The sequence below is a fragment of the Thamnophis elegans genome, chromosome 2 (genome assembly GCF_009769535.1).
Source record: "Thamnophis elegans isolate rThaEle1 chromosome 2, rThaEle1.pri, whole genome shotgun sequence".
In the NCBI taxonomy this organism is placed as follows: domain Eukaryota; kingdom Metazoa; phylum Chordata; class Lepidosauria; order Squamata; family Colubridae; genus Thamnophis; species Thamnophis elegans.
Window position 1 is genome coordinate 22,566,856 of NC_045542.1, and position 20,901 is coordinate 22,587,756.

At 41.5% G+C, this 20,901-nt stretch overlaps 1 protein-coding gene across 2 annotated transcripts in view; it reads right to left on the reverse strand.

Moving 5' to 3' along the window:
• Positions 1-11,070: 11,070 nt before the first annotated feature.
• The window catches only part of CALCOCO1 (calcium binding and coiled-coil domain 1), a 39,658-nt gene continuing 29,827 nt past the window's right edge, over positions 11,071-20,901 (reverse strand). For both annotated transcript variants that reach the window (XM_032209457.1, XM_032209456.1), the window contains 5 exons: positions 20,770-20,865; positions 20,523-20,634; positions 17,926-18,137; positions 16,735-16,841; positions 11,071-15,372 (listed from right to left, as the gene is read on the reverse strand). In XM_032209457.1, the coding sequence (XP_032065348.1) occupies positions 15,177-15,372; positions 16,735-16,841; positions 17,926-18,137; positions 20,523-20,634; positions 20,770-20,865 (723 nt within the window). In that variant the 3' untranslated portion in view covers positions 11,071-15,176. The remainder of the gene's footprint in view (positions 15,373-16,734; positions 16,842-17,925; positions 18,138-20,522; positions 20,635-20,769; positions 20,866-20,901) is intronic.

Here is a 20,901-nt window from a genome sequence, read left to right on the forward strand (position 1 = left end):
ACCAAATGATTTGTCTGGAAAAGGGTCTGGAATAGGGATGGGAAGCTGCCTGCTCCTCAGTTGGAACCCTGGCTTATTTAACACAACACTGCCTGGATGGGTTTTGTACCAATTCCTCAGGTTTTCAGGTGAGGGTTTTCCTAACCCTATCTAGGAATTAAACCAGAGGCTTTTTTGCAGGGAAAACAGGTCCTCTCCTGCCTAAAAATTTCTTCAGTTGTTTGAGATGAAACTACTCATTTCCATATTAAAAAGCACTTCCATACGGATACCATCATCATTTACCAATCTCTCCTTCTCAGAGCCTGTCCTTTTGTTTTATTTATTGATCACATTTTTATCCCACCCGTCTCCTCCACAAACTGACTCTGGGCAGCTTACAGGTTATAAAACAAATAAAACATATATTTTTTAAAAAAATAAAACAACACATAGCTATTGTGGGAACTCAGGACAAGCCTGCCAAAGGTGACCAGTGCTCCCTCCGGCTAACCCCATGCCCTTATCCCCATCCTTGCTTTTGTCTTTCATGATAGAAAAGGATAAAATATGCAGGTTGCTAGTTACAAGGACTTTGGGGTGTTATGGTGGCTTAGTAGTTGGGGACTGAGGGAGAGAACCAAGGCACTAGAAAATGGGGATTGGCAGGGAGATTGCAGCCCACCCCAAAATGTGGGCTCCATCATGGCAAATTTTACCATTGGAACTGGGCTGCAACTAAAAGAAAATCTGCTCAGCTGTCCATCAGTTCTGAAGGTGTGGGATTATTGGGAGGCGATGTTAGCATAAGTAGGACAAAAATCCCTCTAGACCTGCCCTAAATTAGATTAGAGCTGAAGATTTCAGAATAATCACTAGTTGGAATTTTCTGCATGCTTTTGCTGCTATTCAATGGAAATGGGGATTTTTACAATCCAGATCTGCAGATAAAAAAATAAGAAATACGGCTGGTCCTAGCTTTGAGCAGATACTAAGGTCACAATTTCATGGCATGCTTACCAGTGACTAACTGAAGAATTAACCTAGTTGGCCGAACTCTGTTGGCTGAGTTTGCACAACAGGTGTTGTGCAAATCCAGCCTATAAATACATTGCAGAACAGGTAGTGTATATTAATCATGCTTCTTACTCTTTAACTCTCACAATACTCAGAAAGATAAGTACTTCTGATGAAAAATCACATACCATAGGAATCACAGTGTGTGTAATTGTGTATGATGTTACGCAGCCCTTCTAAAATATCAACACTGTCTAGCTATTTATCTGGTTGGGTTTTTTTCAACATGAGTAATTGGTTGCTATCTTTTCAATCAATGCAACAAGCTAACAGGGACTAGACCCCTTGGAAAATCTATTCTCATAAAATACTATATCTATCTATCTTTTCTTTTTATATAGATGTTTAACTGTTTCAGATACTGAAACATGAATGGCTTCGACCCAAGATATTTTTATGAGATTAAGCGTCTATGTGAAAACACACATTCTTTGACTACAGGTTAGTACTGGTGCTGCCTAGAACTGAAGATGATACTGTAATAATAATGACTGCTAAATAACATTAAAAGAAATGTTATTTGGCCCAGGATCTAATGTGAGTTTTTAGGCCTGTTTTAGGCATGAAAGCTGGTGGGGTGACTTTGGCCAATCATTCTTATTTTATTTTATTTTTATTTATTTATTTGTTTTGTCAAGCATGTATAAAATAATAGATAAAAGTATATACAAGATTATAAATACATGAAATGGATACAAATGAATGGGGTTGTTAGGACAGGGACGGTAGGCACGTTGGTGCGCTTATGCATGCCCTCTTTACGGACCTCTTAGGAATGGGGTGAGGTCAACAGTAGACAGTCTAAGTAAGTAGACTAAGTAAGTAAGTAAGTAGACAGTCTATCTCAGCCCAACCAACCTCACGGGTTTGTTGTAGTTGGGAAAATAGGAGGCAGGAGTATTGGGAATGTTTATGCATTTTTTTCCTTTTGGCTCCCAATCCTCTCTGGAATAAATAACCTTGATTTCATGGGATCTGTTTCCCACATACACATACATAAATTTTTAGACCAGCCTTCCCTCAAATTGGGGTCATAAAAATACTTTGGGCCTTCAACTTCCAGAATTCTCAGCTAGGATGGCCAACAAATTCTGGGAATTGCAGGATGCCAGGAGGGTTTAACCCAGTTACATAAACCTTCACAGAATTATATTCGTGCCAGCTGAACAAAACAAATAGCTATAATCAATAACCTTGGTAACCATATTCATTTTACAGCAAACCACAATTGTGAGGAATGGTTCTGGCACAGGAACTCAATGGAGGAAGATTTGCCTATGAGGGTTGTTTGAAGCTTAATGGTGAGCAGATGGTTCTGTACAGAAAGGTGTAGTTCCAAATAAGGGGGAAACGGGATGTACGGGAAACGGGTAGTAACAACAGCAGCAACAGCAAGAATAATTAATATTAGATTGGGAACTGAAGATTCTAGAACCGATAAGACAAACTCTATAAAAGGTCAAGAAGTGGCCTTGAAATAAGACTATGGCATAAAGTATATTCTATTTTACTGTTTATCCAATGATCCATTTTTAAAATAGGTTAAATAAATTTGTTTTTCCTTGAATGATGAAGATGTAGTAATAGGAAAAATGTTCTCTGAGTGGTAAGGTGAGATATAAGTTGAATAAATAAGAAGCTGTTGTAGCAGTAATATTACTAGTAAGGGTCAAGGCTTCTTAGCTCACTTCAGTAGTATTATAAATCACAGATTATAAAAAAAAAACCATGTCCCTTGCCTGCACCTGCCCGTAGCCATTATGGAAAAAAAAAAACACATTTCTCTCACTCTGACTCCTATTTCATAATCACATCCCCCACACATCAAGCTGTATGGATGAAAGCTTCACAGCACATTTATTTCCCCTCTTCACCTCACTTCTTCGCTTCTTTAATCATTGTATATGTCTACAATGTAAACCCAAATCAATTTTACATCAGGTTAGTAATAATTAACAACTATCGAACCTTAGAATGGGCTGGTGAGTGGCTTGCAATCTTTTCAGGACTACACAGCCCAGGATTCCCTTTCAACAGGAGAAAGAAAATGACCATCACTTCAGAAATGTTTGTAAACATTTCTGCCTTCAAAGATGAAGGGGGGCATATATAGAGTATCCTTCTCCACTAAATGGTATCCTTTTGTGGGAAGGAGAAAAACCCAAATTCTCAATCATGCTGACTCAATTCTGAAAATTGCAGTTCCAATATTATCTGGAAGACTGCAGGATGGAAAATCAACCAATCAATCAAGGGCAGCTTCATAGCTGAAAGAGCGAGTAAATGCACATTGCCTCTTTCCCAGTTATAAGGTTGCTATTTAAATTGGGGGGAATATGGAGGGCTGCACATAATCAATCCACTGACTGTAGTTATGCTGGCTGGGAGACAAGGAGTAGTGTAATCTTACAACATAAATGGAAGCCACGTCTTGTCTCAATCTCTAGACTTACTTTTTGACCTCAAATATAATGGTAATGCTAATGAATAAACAAGTTGGTGAGATAATGTGCATATGACAGCTAATTACTCATGTTGTATAAAATCAGATAGATAGGTCGAGTTTGCAGTTTGTTGCAGCTCTTGCTATTTGGCATTGACTGTACCAGCATTTGTTACTGGAGCTCTTGACCTTTGGATAGTCCTAGAGAGTGAAAGAATATTTGGCAAATGCAATTCACATCATGGTTTTCATGCTCGAGAAAATCTGCATAGCAGTTTCTTCTCCTTTGTGCAATTACAGAAGCTCTGATGTTGAAAAGAGTAGTGATACTAACAGTTTGGTTTTCAGGAATTACTCTGCAATTTTTCTTATTGTATCAGTTACTGCATGGTTGCTATCTAATTCAGTTATATTTAGTTTACAAGGGGTTTGAGAAAAGTGTGCTTTCATTCACTATTATTGATCGATACTCCTTTAAGGCAAGCAAATATCTCTCTATATATAAAAAAGAAGAATGTGTTAAAATGATTTCTCAACCAGAAAAAAAACTGAATGTGCCTTGCCATTCCACTAGTTAAGAATGATCTAAGAAGGCCAAATGGGGTGTTTTTTTTTTTTAAGCAAAACAGGAAAAATTCAATTTTGAAGTTACAATAAAGAGAAGGCACTAAAATCTAATTTGAACTTCTCTAAGCAAGGAGGAATCTGCCATGTCAGTGTTGGTTGCCAGTTTTGTCCAACCTAATATCCTTTTAAAATGCTGGATCACAATTTTCTGTATTTCAAATCAAACTCTGCTTGTCTGTATGTGAACTGCCTGTCTTAAGTGTTGAACTTCATCTGGATAGTATTACTATACAGAGTTGAAGCATGACAATTGAAATAGTCTTTTTTGAGTTCTTGCCCATTTAATTATTCTGGGTATGGTCTAATTGATATCTTTACCACATAAACTCACATACTACAAAAGACTTCAAATCTGTAGTTCTCCCCCTTCCCCCTCCCCCTCTCCCTTTGTGCTGGGGATCCATGTTGAAGCAATCTCATGAGAGGATAGTGGAAACAGAAAGTTGCTGGGATATATTCATGGCCCAGTTAGTTGCAAGAGAGGAAAATCTCCAGATCTAAGCCAAGTTCAGTTTAGTCGCAAGATATTGTGGTGGAAACTGGAAACAGTATTTGGAGAAAGCTTGTTGAGCTAGTCAGGACTACAATGTTTGGGGATGACTTTACAGGCCCTGGTTTACAGTGTTATTTGTTTAAAACTGACCACATTAGAGCACCTTCTTACCTTAATGGAGGATGCATCTTCTGCAACCCCATCAATTTTTCCTCCCTTTCCAACCATGGATCCGATCAGGATTTTTGACATCACTGCAGCGCCAGTTCCTTCCCAGATACCATAGGCTCTCCTTTCATTTTCTCTATTCTTTACACCCTGCAACCCCCCAACATCAGGAGTTAGTCAGGAATGGACACGCTGGCTCCTTAACAGCCCCTGATGGATGATGCAGCAGGAGCGATATTGATCACTTCTCATTAGAAAAGCTTTTTCATCACCCAGGCAGAGTGTTTCTCTGCTCCCCTGACAAATAGGAGTGTCACAGGGTACTGACGACATCATATATCCTTCTCCCCTTGTAGCCATCCCCTCCCACCTGAGGCACTATGCTTCGCAGAGAAAACAACATGCCAGAAAAACTCACATTGGGGTGCAGCTCAGTTGGATGGAGGAAGGAAGTGTGGGCGTGTATGTGGGGGGAATGACACTAATCAGTGGAACGGATGGGAATTCTACAGAATCAAAGGCGGTAATAGAGCAAGAAGGAGAGAACAGAGCATACTTTTAGTTTGGCTCAATGAGAGAACCAAAGCATTGAAAGATGACATTTTCCCAGGATGCACTAGAGGACAATGTGCTGAATTTACTGGATTTTGGGTAATGCTGTTTGCTTATGAAGAGGCAACCAAGTCTTAGAGGAAGTGAAGGTGAGGAATGGTTAAGAGGTGAATTTATGTATGTGTTTTAAGAAAAGAAATAGTGGTGTTCTTGAGGAATTTTTTTTCCACAAGGATTACTGCAAATATGCTTGTCCACTGCTAGATTTCCTTCATGGTGACCTGCCACCATTTAAACAGCAATGAAGTTTGGCTTCCTTTATGAAATGGCCTTGAACGAACCTTTATTGCCTGATCAAGGAACAGGACTCAAGCCCGGTTTTTTAATTATTCCATCTAGATTTGCTGCTAGCTTCTTTTTCATGAGGCACCTTTCATTCCGTCTCCATTTCTTTCCTATTTATTGTTCTAGAAAGGGTAGCTGTAATCTGTTGTTATATCACCCCCTTTTAACCCCACTTGAAAGGATTGCAATGCAATCTTTTGCTCATACCTTCAGAAGTCAGTTCCATTCAAGGGGATATAAAGATATCCCCCACACATATGTGCTAATTGTTCCCAACTAGTTGTTTGAACTGCTAGGTTGGCAGAAGCTGGGACAAGTAATGGGAGCTCACTCCATTGTGTGGCACTAGGGATTCAAACCACCGAACTGCCAACCTTTCTGATTGACAAGCTCAGCATCTTAGCTACTGAGCCACTGTGTCCCTCTCAAGGGGATATACCTACAGATAAATAGGTTTGGGGTTACAATCTGACACACAGACTCCTGCTTTTAAATGCAACTGACTGTCAGGTAAATGATTATAAAGTGACAACACATATTCCAGCCCTCCTCAAGCTGACTACCTTCTGGATGTGCATAGATATTTGGGAGGGGCAAGTGTCACAATGCGCATACTTGCAATAGAGATTGGAAGCCAAATATGCATCATGACATTTCGACAAGCATGTCATCATTTTTGTGTCGTTGTGGTTTGCATACAGGTATTGCTTTGCATTCCTAGAAATCCCCTGATAATTTTTCCAAAGTTGAGATTTTGAGATTCAAGAGTTATTTTCAAGCTGAGGAATGCTGCTATATTTTATTAAAGATGTCCTTCACTCAAGTGCCTTCTAAGAGCTGTTATAACCCGTGCTTCATAATCACAGTTGATGAAAACCGAGTGTGCTGTTCCAGTATCTTCTGGGATTAATAAAATACAAAGAATATAAAAAACCCTTACAGTACATAGGTAGTTCTGCATTGGGATCTCAAGGAAAGATCCTGTTGATCTTTTTAATTTGTGCCACATTGGTACCCTGGAATCATTTTATGTTCCATCAATATCTCAAGAGTAGTGACACTTTTGAATTTTGGTGCTGGAGAAGATTAGAATATGTAGCTGAGAATAGCACACATAGCCAAGAAAACAAATACATTCATAAGTGAACAAATCAATCTGCAGTTCTTACTCAAGGTATAAAAATATCATATAATAGATGACCTAATTCTCTGAAGACATTTTTAATGCTAGGAAAGGTGATATAAAAGAGAATGAGGATAAGTAGCAGCAAGAACAATGGACTCAGTTATTTATATTTAGTTATATCTCTTTATTTTTATAAATAGCTCAAGACAGTGAACATACACAATATTCCTTCATCCTATTTTTCCAAAAGGAAAAAGGGTTAATTTGAGAGAAAGAGTGATTGGCCCAAAGTTACTCAGCCAGTTTTCATGCCCAATGCAGGACTAGAACTCAGTCTCCTGATTTCTAGTCTGATGTCTTAACCACCAGATCAAATTGGCTCCTTTTATTATATCACCAACTATAGACAATAATGGGGACACTTTTGGAAGACCCAAAGAATGATATTGCGGGCAGTTTGTCCTGGAACTTTATGGTCGCTAAGATTAGGATCAATCAATATCCCAAGATCTTTTTCCCAAATGTCATTTTCAGTGGAACTGCCTGGTACAATTGATAATATTTAGTGGTGCGTCTTCAGAATTAGATTTTAAGTGTTTAGCTAGTGCTATTTTTCTTATAGCATCTGATTTGGGGGACAGAGGAGAGAAAAGAAGTCTACCTGAGGCTACTATTTCACTCCAGTTTACTTGGGGTTTTGAACACAAAGTATGTACTGAGTAGCTATAGATAGGATTGCAAAAACATCTTGGCCAGTTCTCTCAAGTTCACCTTCAGATACTTTGGGTTTCAGCTTCCATAATCTTCCGGCTAGCATGGCCATTAACCTGACTCTCAAAGGCTTACACTTTGAGCCGTTAAGTAGTGGTGTAATGAAGCAGGAACACTGGAAAGTGCAGAAGCTAATAAATTGGATATTACGATACGTATTTCTGCTCTTTTGCTTCAGATTAAATCTATGTCAAAGTATGTCCTTCAATTTTCAGGGGTTTTCCCTAATCAAAAAGACTTTTGTTTAATTTTCCAGAGTGTTTCAGAACCTACTTTATTCTTGCAAGGAGATGGAAAATGCTGTTGCTTGTGCCTTTCCTAAGCTGGTAAAACTCAAAGGGAACAATTCCCACATGATTTCTTTGGAATTTAATTGATTTTGTCTGAGAAGGTGACCAGAGAGAGATGATTATATGATAAAAGAAAAGATATGAAATAAAGGGCATTCATACATAGTACTTGGTCACAACGTTAAGTTTCAGAAACCCTGCAAACATCTGTGAGAATTTCTCTGAAATATTATTTTCCTTTAAAATATTTTTTTGAAAACCCTTCCTTTCAAATCAAACTGCAGAAGAATGGCTGGGAGAAAAGGGACATTCTCCCTTTCCCCTCTAGTTTAGACATGCAATAGATTTGCACAATTTTTATTTATTAAATTTATTTGCTGCCCATCTCATCACAGCCAAGTCTGGATGGCTTACAACATAAACAATTGACTATCCTTGGGATGCAAGTTTCCAACACTGTCACCTTTAGCTATTGCAGTACAGAATTTACCTCTAAGACGCTGGCCACTTTGTTTCAGAACAGGTAATAAAAAGGAAGGTACCTTGACTCGTTGCAGAACTGAATTATTTCACAAACTCATCTAATTCATTCTGTGTAGAGGCATTCTGTAAGGTCACCCGCTTGTTTAATGTTTAACCTATGGGGAGAACTGAATTTTGAATGTATTGATTTTGTATTGACTGGGTCCCAGAGTCCAACATCCAAGCAAGTATGCTTAAGTGCCTTTCTCCTATTGAAATTAGTAGACTTCACTATACTTGTTTTGTGTTTCAGTGGCATTAAGGGACTTTCAGGCACACTGTAGTGATAAATTATTTTAAAGTTATATTCCTGTCTCCTCCCTCTTCCTAGTTTAGAAAGCAGCTGGTACATTCCTGAACCACCCAAATACCCAAAGAACATGAGAACAAGTTAAATCAAGGAGCAGGCATCCCTTGGAAAGCCCTTGACTCTGCTTGTAAATAAATCTGAATCTATTCTGAGGGAATTCTCTTACAAGTCCTATGTTTGGCACCCGTTTCTTATCATCCATATTCTCCAGCCACTGGATCACCCTTGTAGAAATTTCAGAGCACAGCACCTGGCCTCTCTGAAGCCAGCTGACTTCCCCTCCTGCCCAGCTCAGTTTCCATCTTATTCACCCCGGATAATTGCAGCAGCCATGAGTCAGGTTGTATTAATGATCTATAGATCCCAGGTCACCCATTGCGCTTAAGACTTGGATTGCAACACTCCATTACTATTGGCTATACAAGGGCAGAGCTTCCATCCGTATAGCCATAAATCTGGCCTTGTTGGGCCATCACTCAGCCCCACTCTGCCTGTCCATCTTCACCTGCCTGTGGGTCTTTTGTATTTTACATTTCTAATTAAATAAAATTACACACACAGACACCCGAGACAGACACACATTGGGAAAGAAAGGGCGGAGGGATAATGAATTCCTCAATGATTTGCTGTTATATTTTAAAGGGTCCATAAAAGCAAAGGGTGATAAAAATTGATTTTGTCGTTATCTGCTCCAGTGCTGGAACAGGAAAAGCTGTTCCCTCCTTCCCAGGCATGCTGGTTTCCCCAGCTGGGATTTGGCTATGGTGAGGGGTTACAGCAAACTGGGACTTACTGGTGGGAATTAACAGGCATGGCTGAAGCAGTTTTTCTGGACTAGGCCAGAAACACTGCTAAGGGCTTCTCAAAATACCAGGGAGCAGAGATGGTAGAATGCACTGATACTGCATAGATATGAACTGCACAGTTGAAAGAGCAAATAAATACTGAACAGAATGCTATGATTTACTAACAAGAATTTTATTTCTGCTGCTGCCGAGGATGAGGATGCTGGAGATGATTCTGGATGTACTAGATTCCCTGCAGGACATTCCCTGATTCTTTGCCTCCTTCTGCATGGGAAGCGACTTGCTGAGAAGTAGGATTTCCCTCACTTACTATTGAGGCCCATTGGCTGCCATTCTCAGCTCATCTATGCTTTCTAACTGTGTTTGCCGCATGCAGAAACACACTGACTGAGGGCTCTGGAGGCAGGAGTGGGCTTCCTGAAGAAACACAGGCTTCCCCAGGGATTGATCTACCCTATCCTCTTGACCTAGCTTGGATTGTAGGACAAGGCACAGATTTCAAGTCCACATATCAAGAAATCAGAAGTGGTATTCAGCAGGTTCTGACCAGTTCTGGAGAACCGGTAGCGGAAATTTTGAGTAGTTCAGTGAACTGGTAAATACCACCTCTGAGTGGCCTCCATCTATTCTCTGCCTCCTGAGTCCCAGCTGATCATGAGGGAATGTGGATTTTGCAGTAATCTTCCCCTGGAGTGGGGAGGGAATGGAGATTTTATAGTATCCTGCCCCTGCCACCAAGCCACGCCCACAGAACCAATAGTAAAAAGTTTTGAATCCCATCACTGCTAGGAATGGTCATGGTTGAGAAACATTGAAGTGGGCAATCTGCCAGAATGAGTAATATGGAATAATTTTATTTGTTTGCTTAATTTACTTGCCGCCTATCTCTTCGTGGGGCTATTTTAGGTGGCTTAGAACAATAAAAAGAAAGAAATGAGTGTAAACAGAAGTAAAATAACAAGTGATAAAATAAACAATGAAATAGAATGCAACGAGAATACATCAATATGATAACCAAAGGGATGGATGGGTGGAGAGCAACGTGTGTTCAGGAGAAATGAAGCCTGCCATCAATCCCGCAGCCATTTCCTGGATGGAACTCCCCCATTTGGTCCCCAGGACAACCAGCAAAGCCAAGTCTTTAGGCTCTTGCGGAAGGATAGAAGGAAGGGGGCAGATTAAAAGGTGAGATGTTCCAAAGGGCAGGTGATGCAGCAGAGAAGGCTCTTCTTCTGGATTCTGATAGTCGGAGTTCTTTTGACCAACTGGATCCGAAGTAGGCCCTTTCTGCCAGCATGAGTAGGACAAGCTTGTTCGTTAGGTTCGAATTCCAAGCAGCCTTCACTTGAACCAAAGTCTGGCTACATGAGAAGGAAAAGGAATGCCAAAAAGAAAAAAATGCTCACCCCCCTCCCCTTTCCTCCCTTCCAGTCCAGCTGGAGTCCAGCTTCCTTCAGCCCCACTTGCCATCAGCAATGTGCAGCAGGACCCTCAAACAGAAAAAAATATATCACATTTTCCAAATCATAATTTGCTCAAATAAAAAACAAAAACCAGTGAGTTGCAGAAAGACCGCATTTTATTAGAATAGCTGCAACATGTCATATAAATATAAATATAAATATATACATGTATATATACACCCTATACATAGACTTGGGGAAAGGTCAAGGCTGGGTAAAAGGGTGATTATTGCTCTGAGCGGCTATTATATTTAGTGGTGGGGAAAACCCTCAACTGTTTAGGGGAAAGAAAAAAACAGATGAGGAGAACACAAAGCTACAAATGCAGGTATCAATGGAAAAGATTTCCAAAAAAAATGTGAATGTATAGCTATCAAACCTGTGCTGTAAGTGTTTAGTTGTCTGATAGATGGCAGCAAAGATACAAAAAACCCTCCAACTCTTTGCTACCATCTAGTGGTCATTCTGACTCCCATCCTGGGTCTGATAGCTGTTCAGGCATGAAGAGGCATTTTGTAGCATTATATCTTCAAAAGGCACAAGTCCCTAGAGAGGTACTGTCTCTCTCCTTCACAGCAGGACCTGGATCTTACATTCCTCTCTTGTGACTCAAATGAGAGGTCAAAAGACAGAAGCAAGGAGAAACTGCAACCCACCCATCCCACCTCACAATTAGAAGGAAGCAAATGCAAAATTCAGCAAGCGTGGGAAAGGGGATATATACAAGGGCTATGATGTCAAAGGAGAGGTAACTAAAGCCAAAGGCGCAATCTCACAAAAAGGAGACACATGCATCAGTAGTCACAAGGCAGCAAGTTGAGAATGAAGCAATAGATTCAGCACAGCATTGGGAAAGAGCAACTTAAGAGGTGAAGACAAAAAAACAAACAAAACCCAAGTCTACTTAAGGAACTGTGGCTGGTTGAGAACCATCTTCACATTCGCCCCCTTGCACTTGTCTCTTCTCGTATGTCTTGGATCTCATTTACTCATGCAGCCCCATCATGATTGACAGCTTCTTCTACAAAGAACCAGATCAAATTACCCATGCCATGTCTCAGGTTCCAGTGCTCCTCCAAACTCTCTTTGCATCAATGTATTAGGTGCATTATCCTAGAACCTTTTCCACTGTCACGCTGCGGGTTGCCATTATTATTATTATTATTTTGCACAGAGGGAGATATGTTCATGTTGGAACATGTGAACATAGGTTCCCTCACTTGCAGTTTTAAATGGTGAACTCCATCGCTAAAGCCTCAGATTACACCTCCATAATCAGGGGGTTTAGCTTCAGGTGTTATCCAAGAGATGGAATCCTTGCTGGAAGAAAGATACTCATGGGTGGGCCTCTAGACGCCTACCAGTCAGAGCTAGCATTGCATACGGATGCATCCCCAGCACCTCACCTGAGGTTTGCACCAAAGGCTACGATCTGAAGGGGGAAAGAGCCTTGAATTATAAATCATGTGTCAGGGAGTAACTACACATACCCAACAGTTCAGAACTGCAGATACAATGCACACACAAGAAATAATCCCTATATTTCTAGACTTTTAAGGCAAAAGAATCTGAATAGGACTGGCAAGGTTGCTTTAACTCTCTAATCCATGAGGTTCTGCATACCATGCAGTTGGTGTTGGCACTCTTCATAACTTGATCTTTGGCTATTTGTAGAACATCCCTTCTCTTCACATCATTTAACTCCAGTTTCTGCCTTTTTCTGCTATTGACATTCTTTGCTACATTGGGTTTGCATTATTTATGATGAAATTTGTGCTAATATAAATCTCTTGTATATATTTGTGCTAATATAATGTATCATAGATATTTGTGCTAAATATAAATTGAGTAATTAAGCTAACATGGGACTCTATATCTTATAGTAATTTAATTTGGTTTTTCTTCTGAAACAGATACATTTGCTATCTTTTATTCTGGAAGCATAATTTATTTTAGTATGAGCTGACTTGCATAATGGGCCTAATTTATTCTGTGGTGAGAAAATGTAAATCTGGAGCCAAAGTACATTTATGCACAGCTATGATCAAAAGCATCGAGATAAGCATGCTTCAATGTTTTCTGCAGATGCATTGTCCCTAGCTCAAAAATATATGTATTTCTGCTTAATACTAATAGCACTAACACTGTGGCAAAATGCTATTCTTGTTGCTAATTCTTAAGAGTGAATTATCTGATCAATTACATGTTGCAAAGTTCTCATGTGATAGCCACTGCTATTTGCTCTGCTCTTTATTCATTTTGGTTCCTTTTGGAAGGAAAATGCACCAATTGCTGTTCTGGTGGGAGGTAAAGAAAGTTAACTTGATTAAAACCACTTCAATTAATTTCTAATTTAAAGATATCTCTTAGGTATATCCTTCCTCACCACTTTCCATTCCCTGAAAGAAATGGCAGTTACTGTACATTACTGTAATGTCTCTCCTTCTCCACTTTAAATAATATTGTTGAATATTTGAGAATGGGAATGACAACAGAATAAACTTGCCTTTCGTCATTTATGTAAAGGTAACAGCCAAATTTAGGAAAGTTATTGATTATGTTTAAGGGAGAAAAACAACCTTGCCTGTGAATTTGTATAATTTTGTTCCCTCGTGGTGATGAGACATGCAGAAAAAGATTTTATGGTATCTCTTCACTATTTTATTCTAATTTACATGTCTGCGAGTCTGGTTGCTTTAGCTTTTATTTTAAAAAGCCCACATACATTGCCATATAATATATAAATATAAGCAATAAAATCCTTTTGAGGTTTTGTTGGAAGAGTTACCAGTAGCTAAACCAATAGACAATCTGTTCATTTGCATTTCATTTGTTTTCTTTCTTTTTACATACTGATGAGTTAAACTATGGGTGGGCCAAGCTTTCCTCTGCTGTCCTGCATTTAACACTGAAAAGAGAGGGAAGTACCCTCTAAACATGGACATTTTTGCCCCCCGACTCTTCCTCCCCCCCCAACACTTGTTTTGTAGATATAAATTCACCCAACTATTTATAACCAAGGAATTTATATCCTTAATTTGAGAACTTCCCAAATACTGACTTTTGGTTAATTCCAGGGGTACAGAATTTGTGCCTCCCCAGGTATGGCTGGATTCCAGCTGAAATCAGCCACAAGGAATCTTATTAAGCCTGGAGGCCAGGGATCAGCAGTCCTTATAATAGGAAAACCAAATATGGTGCTGCATGGGTGACTGGAGCCTCAATACCTACACAACTTTTCAAGACTTTCCTTTCCCATTCATCTCAATTCAGCTGCTACGGATCAGGAAACTGAAACCTCTTCTTCTTCTGTCTCCATTTGCTTGTTATTGAGCAAACCCAGTGGTCCAGTGGTTAGAGGGCAGTATTGCAGGCAAACTCTGCCCACAGCCTGGAGTTTAATCCTGAGGGAGTTCAATCAGCCTTCCATCCTTCCAAGGTCAATAAAATGAGGACTCAGGTGGTTGAGGACAATAGGCCAACATTGTAAACAGCCCAAGATAGTGCTGTATAGCTGTAAAGCACTATTTTGTGTGCGTGCGTGTGTGTGTGTGTGCATGTGTAAATAAACCTATGTGCTAAGCGCTATGATCATATCTCCCTTGCAATTGCTCCTGAACTTCTATAAAACCTACAGAGTCCTTTCAGGGCAAAGGTCAGATTATCATTACCTTCCATAGTGAGGAGATCTGATCATCACTGGACAGTGTGAAAACAGCAGATTTCCTTGCATAGGGACCATAAAGCTTCTGGGCAGATGCGCAGGGAGGACCTACATATATTTGATGGGTTTTGTGGATACATGCATTTTCAAGAATTTTGCAGCACCGGTACATTGTCAGGCAAACAAGAAGGCAAAGTCATTGTGGATATCTGTAAAAGATCATACAAAATGCCTGGACAACTACCGCTCTGTGGCAATACACAGTCCACCCCACTACTGTTTAATATCACCTAGTCCCCATCTCTGAGGATACAACTCCTGATGCAAAGTGGCTCTGACTGTTCTACCTTGGAAAAGGTCCATGGAAGACAACAGTTTTTTTACAGCCGTCAATGACCCAACGACAGAATTGTGCTAGGATAATAAGAAACTCCCCATGGAAGCAAGAAGAGAGGGAAGGAACCAACCTGAATCCTACTGAAATGACAGAGGGGGGGGGAACAAGGGGGCATGATGGTGGTGGTGATGGAGACAAGAAGCTTATTCAAAAGTGAAGGGGTCATGGGTGCTGAAAAAGAAGTGCCCGTCCACATGCGTGTCAACTGTTTCCTTGTCACTCTCGGGTGGGAAGCGCTCGTGGCAGATGGGACACTCCTTCCAAAAGCCTGGAGAGGGCAGGTCCAAGGGAGATGCGCCCATTCCGGATGGTTCTGACATCTGCCGCCCTGTCAGTCCGCTAAGCACGGAGGAAAAGCATGGGGAAGAGAGTGGGGGGAAGGAGAGGGAGAGAGAGAGAGAGAGAGAGAGCATTTTTAAAAAAGCGTTCAAAAATTGAAATTTAATAAATTGATCTTCTGAAATGGTGCTGAATGTTCTCCCATAGGAATCACTGTGCAAAACCAGAGCAGAGAGAATAATTGCTCAGGCAGTCAAGGTCCAAAATGCCTAGAGTCACAGAATTAAGGTCAGCGAGAGTTGATCCCCAGTGTAGGCCAAGATACGTTCATCACAAATGAAGGCAGGGGAAAGGTTTCATCCTCCAGATACACAGGACCCTTAAGCTAAACAGGAGCACTCTACAGGCCTCCCAAACCCTCTGCAAACCCTTTCACAAGAAAGGGGGGTACAGAGGGTTTGGGAGGCCTGCAGAGTGCTCTTGGGGACTGGGGAGGAATTCAAAAACCTTTTTTAAAAAAAAAATTACCTTTTCAAAATCTTGGTGTGTCTTATACTCCGTTGCATCTTATAGGTCGAAAAATATGGTACATACCAAAGAGTCATATTTTTATTCTGAAAAAATCTGGGAAACCTTGATCTCACGTTTCCACAGCTAAGGCGGTGTATATTCTTTGTGTCATTATATATAGAATTTGGCTGTTAGACAATCCGGACTGGCACTTTGGGTGGCTGGAAGATGAAACCCTAATTAAACTGGGTACATTTGCAAGCATTTCTTATTTTGCATAATCAGCATTTTCTTTCTCTCTTCTTTTCAAACCATGACCTGTCTGGCTTTGCAATTTTTATGAAGTGGCTAGGGAGGACTGCAGATTACCGAATTACTGGAACCCTAATTTGGCCAGGTTCCTGGGTTCTGAGCTTTTGACAGGTACCATCTAGAAAATATTCAGATGTTGCTGATAACACTTTCCCCCCACCTCACCCATGAAGAAAGCGGAGATTCTTACAGAGATAATTGCAGTTTCTGTATTTTCATTTTATTCTTCAGCATATTCCCTAATCTGGCACTTGCCCAGAAGCTGGGTGCCAGTAGTGATTACAGCAGTGGTGGGATTCATTTTTTTACTACCGGTTCTGTGGGCGTGGCTTGGTGGGCATGGCAGGGGAAGGATACTGTAAAATCCTCATTCACTCCCGATCAGCTGGGACTCAGGAGACAGAGAATAGATGGGGGCAGGGGCGGTCAGAGGTGGTATTTACCGGTTCTCTGAATTACTCAAAATTCCCATTACTGGTTCTCCAGAACTGGTTAGAACCTGCTGAATATCACTTCTAGATTACAGGTATAGTCCAATACATCTGAGAGAGGACAGGGTTGAAGAGAAAATGCAGTATAGATGGAATAACTTCCCCTTACCTGGCCACTTCACAGAAGCCATTACCCAGTTCTGGAAGGAGTAGATTGGTTTCTTCACCCCCACTCTGAGCAGCTGCCATCAGAACTGCCTTCTCATCTTCAGCTTCCTACAATTAGAAAAGAGGCATGTTTTCAGTATGTTTGACTTTGGCTCATGCTCACGACAACTGGCCTGTTCTTCCTATGCTGGAGGGCACCACAACTCCTATGCCTCAAGTTACCTACAATATATGCCTGCATAGAGAATCCTCCTTTCAGGACATCTGATTTGAACAGAAAAGATCTAGGTTCAATCTCTCCAGCTAAAAGAATTATGGGAAGCAGATGAAAGAAAGAGTCCTTGCCTAAAATTCTGGAGAGTTGTAGCTAATCAAGCTAAACGCCATCGGAAGATGGGTACAGATCCAGGCCAATAGGCACTTCTCTTGGTGCTAATCACATTTCTTGCCTCTTTTGGATATTATTGTTTCTCTAAATTCACAAAATTGGAAGCTGGTATCATGGAAAGTAAGCACATCAACCTTTAGTGCAGATGTCCATGCGTGTATAGCAATAGCACTTATATACCGCTTCACAGGGCTTAACTGCCCGCTCTAAGCGGTTTACAGAGTCAGCAATATTACCCCCAACAATCTGGGTCCTCATTTTACCCACCTTGTAAGGATGGAAGGCTGAGCAACCTTGAGCCTGGCCCTGGTAGGATTTGAACTGCCAAATTGCAGACAGCTGGCAGTCAGCAGAAGTAGCCTGCAGTACTGCACTCTAACCACTGCTCCACCGAGGCTCACACACACATACACACGCACAAACACAGAAACCCATAATGCCCCTGGATCTGATATATAAAAATAATGAGTCCCTGTAGTCTGCCCGCCCCAAAAGATAATAAACTAAGCCAGTGTGATAGAATGCATCTTTTAGGAGAGGCCAGTGGGTTGATGGGCAGCATTTTTAAGACGTCGTCTTCCTAGTGATTTATGCTCCAACCATAAACATTTCGTGAAAGTGCCAGGCCTCCTTCGAGGATTCCATGGCACTCAGGTACTCACAGTATGCTTTCAAAACCTCAAAACAGCTTCCCTATCCCTGGGCTAGATCATCTCTTTGCCTGGACCCCCAAAGCAACTCTTTCGCCCTTCGCCTTGGACAGTATATCTGGGCGGGGTCCTTCCTTGCTTCTCAGGGTCTCACCGAGTCAGAACTGGAATCCTCGGGCAGCTGTTTGATCTGACTAGCAATAGGAGCAGGCTGGCTGATGACCACTGTGTGAGATAACCCATGGGCACAGGGAGGCGTGGTGGTCACTGCCCGGGTGTCACACAGACGGTAAGAAGTGAGCTGGGCGGGCAGGCGCATGTCCTCAGGGCATTCATCCTCAGAATCAGACAGGGAGTCCAGGGAGCCTGGAAGATGAAAATGAAGATGATGACATTAGGTGTGTGTGTGTGTGTGTGTGTGTGTGTAAAAACAAATCTCTCCCAGAAAGCAATGATGCTCCCAGTAGAGGCTGACCTTGCAGAAAATAAACATTGCTCAGTTTGCTCTAGTTAGCCTCTGAGTAGGGCTTGAATCTGAAACTGACTGTTTGTCCAGGATGTAAATCTGCCCTCCCATCCATTGGTGCCCAAGCACATGCTTGTTTTGCTAATCTAGAGTTGCTGGGTAGGATTCTTCCAATTCCTGTCCTCAAAAAGGAACATAAAAGCAAGGTGCTCTGAAGAACAAGATGTCAACTCTGAAGCAAATCTGGCTGAAGCCATCTTTTGCTGCCTCATAGTTGCTACAAACTCTGAAGGGGGGAAGGGAGGGGGAAGTAGATAGAGTGGTTAACAGTCAAAACAAAAAGTTTTCTTGTGGGAACCAAGGTCATCCCAACAGATGGAAGTTGAATAAGGAGAAAAGTGACCAAGCAGCCTGCCAGTTACTTTAATTGGACAATGTGACCGGTGACATCTGGGGAAGGAAACATTTGTTCTTTTAAGTAGGCTAAAAACCGTGGGAACTTTTAGAGTTGGTTTTTACTAGCTGTGCCGATATGATGTATCCAATAAACATGTTGTTTGAGGAATCTTCCTGTCTCGGAGTTTTGCTTTTGGCAGATGCATTATTCGGAACACTGACACAAGAAGAATGGAGCCCTCTAAAAGTTGAAAAATAAGGGCCTTTCACACTGTTGTTGCTGGGCCCTGCATATTGGCCTTTTTGTTTCATCGCCACTCTCCCCTTCCTCTACTTCTTCACATCTGAACCTGTCCTGATCCCAGGAATTTATCTGACATTTCCTGCTTTGGTTGCCTTCTCCCTCCTATCTTCTTGTCAACAGAATTGAATTGATTTCAGATAAGTAGATAGTGAACTAGCCTGCTGTAGTGGTTAGAATATTAAGCTAGAAACCGGGAATCATGAGTTCTAGTCCTGCCGTAGACATGGAAGCTAGGTGTCCTTGGGCCAGTCTTCTTTCTCAGTCCTAGGAAGGAGATAAGGACAAACCATTTCTGAAAAACCTTGCCAAAAAACTTGCAGGGACTTGGCTGGGCAGTCCTCAGGAATCAATGCTGACTTGTGTTGTGGCCCGCCAGCAGCCAGCAGAGCTGGCAGCAGATTCAAACAGTGAGGAGATTGGGGAGGAATGTGGGCCAGTTCTGGAGTCTGGGTAAGGCTCTGATGAGGGCTCTGTGTCGGAGGCAGAGAGGGGTCCAGAGCTGTATGCCAGTTATCAGCTGCCTTCAGAGTCAAACATCAGTGAGGCAGATGAACAGCTGGAGCCTTTTGCAGTGTGCAAATGCACAGAGTTACAAGATGAAGGGAACAGAGATCGACTTGGGAATAAGACCACAGGTGGACGATGAATGGCCCCTCCCAGAGGAAATAAAAGAGGAGCAAAAGGGGAGTGGAGTTTGCAGGAGATAATTAGTTTGCTTATTGGTTCGTGACTCTCCAAGACTCCATGCCAAGTTTGGCAGATATTGGCCGGCAGCTCTCCAAGCCAAATAAGGTCTGTGACTGTAAATTCTCCCTTGAAAGACTTTGCTGAATGTGAATGAGCAGAGTTCACAGTAAATCAATAAAAGGGGTTTTTGTCAGAAGCAGGAGTTTGCTTCACGCTCTTGGGAAGCCTATGTCAGAACAACTTGAAGGTAAGAAACATAAGGAATAAGAAAAAAAGGACAGTAAATATTTCCTAATGTACTTGGCATGGATTTGGGAAAGGGAAGCAAAAGGCTCTCCTTTTGAACATTCCTAGGAAAGGATGTTCCATCTACCCAGAAGAAATATCTGACAAAATCTAAAGTATGACTTTACAGCTTCATTATGGAGTACTCCATAGAGTTCCCATAGAGTGAGAAAAGAATGGAAGAATTACAAAGTGCACCAACAGGGACAAATTTTCTCAGTTGTTGCCCTACCCACCAGGGTAGTAAACATTTAGTACTCAGATATTGCTGCACTGCAGCTCCCATCATTCCTCACAGTCAGCCACGGATTCATAGGAATTAAAATCCACCAATCCTATATTGCCCATTTCAGATTAAATATGGGAAGAAAAGATTTAGCTAAGCAAAATTCTGGAGAAGCAGCTTCAACCTCAAGGTAAACTCCATCAAGACCCCTGACCGCTCTGTTCTGAATAAGTTTAAAGATGCTTGAAAATTTAGATTCACAAGCCTAGTTTTAGAACTCAACAAAGTCTGTTGATGTCTATTTTCTTTTGCCTTTGTTACTGATGGCATGGACCGGGGTCACTAAATAAAATTGGCCAGGCTGCTAACTGAGGGTGGTGAACTAACCAGGAGTATCCAGAGCTCTCTCCTCTTCGTCAATCAGAACCGATTCACTCCATTTCTCATCTGCTACTTTGTCCAAACGTTCTTCAAGGCAGCGTATGTACACCAGCAACTCCTGAAGGCAGACAATGGGCAAACACATCAGCATGAAGCTCTGAGCTGTAGTGCCTTCCTCCTCTCGCCACTTCGTATCTTCTTCTCATACTAAATTTGGGCTTTGGTCAGCTCTCCATTTGGATGCCACACCAACCTGTTTTTCGGACTGCAGTTGTTCTTTCTCCTTCTGGCTAACCTGCAGGGCAGCCCGCAGTTCCCGTAGCTCTCGGCGGCTCTCGGAGACTTGAACCTGGTGAGGGCAAAAGTGACATTTGCCAAAGTGGAA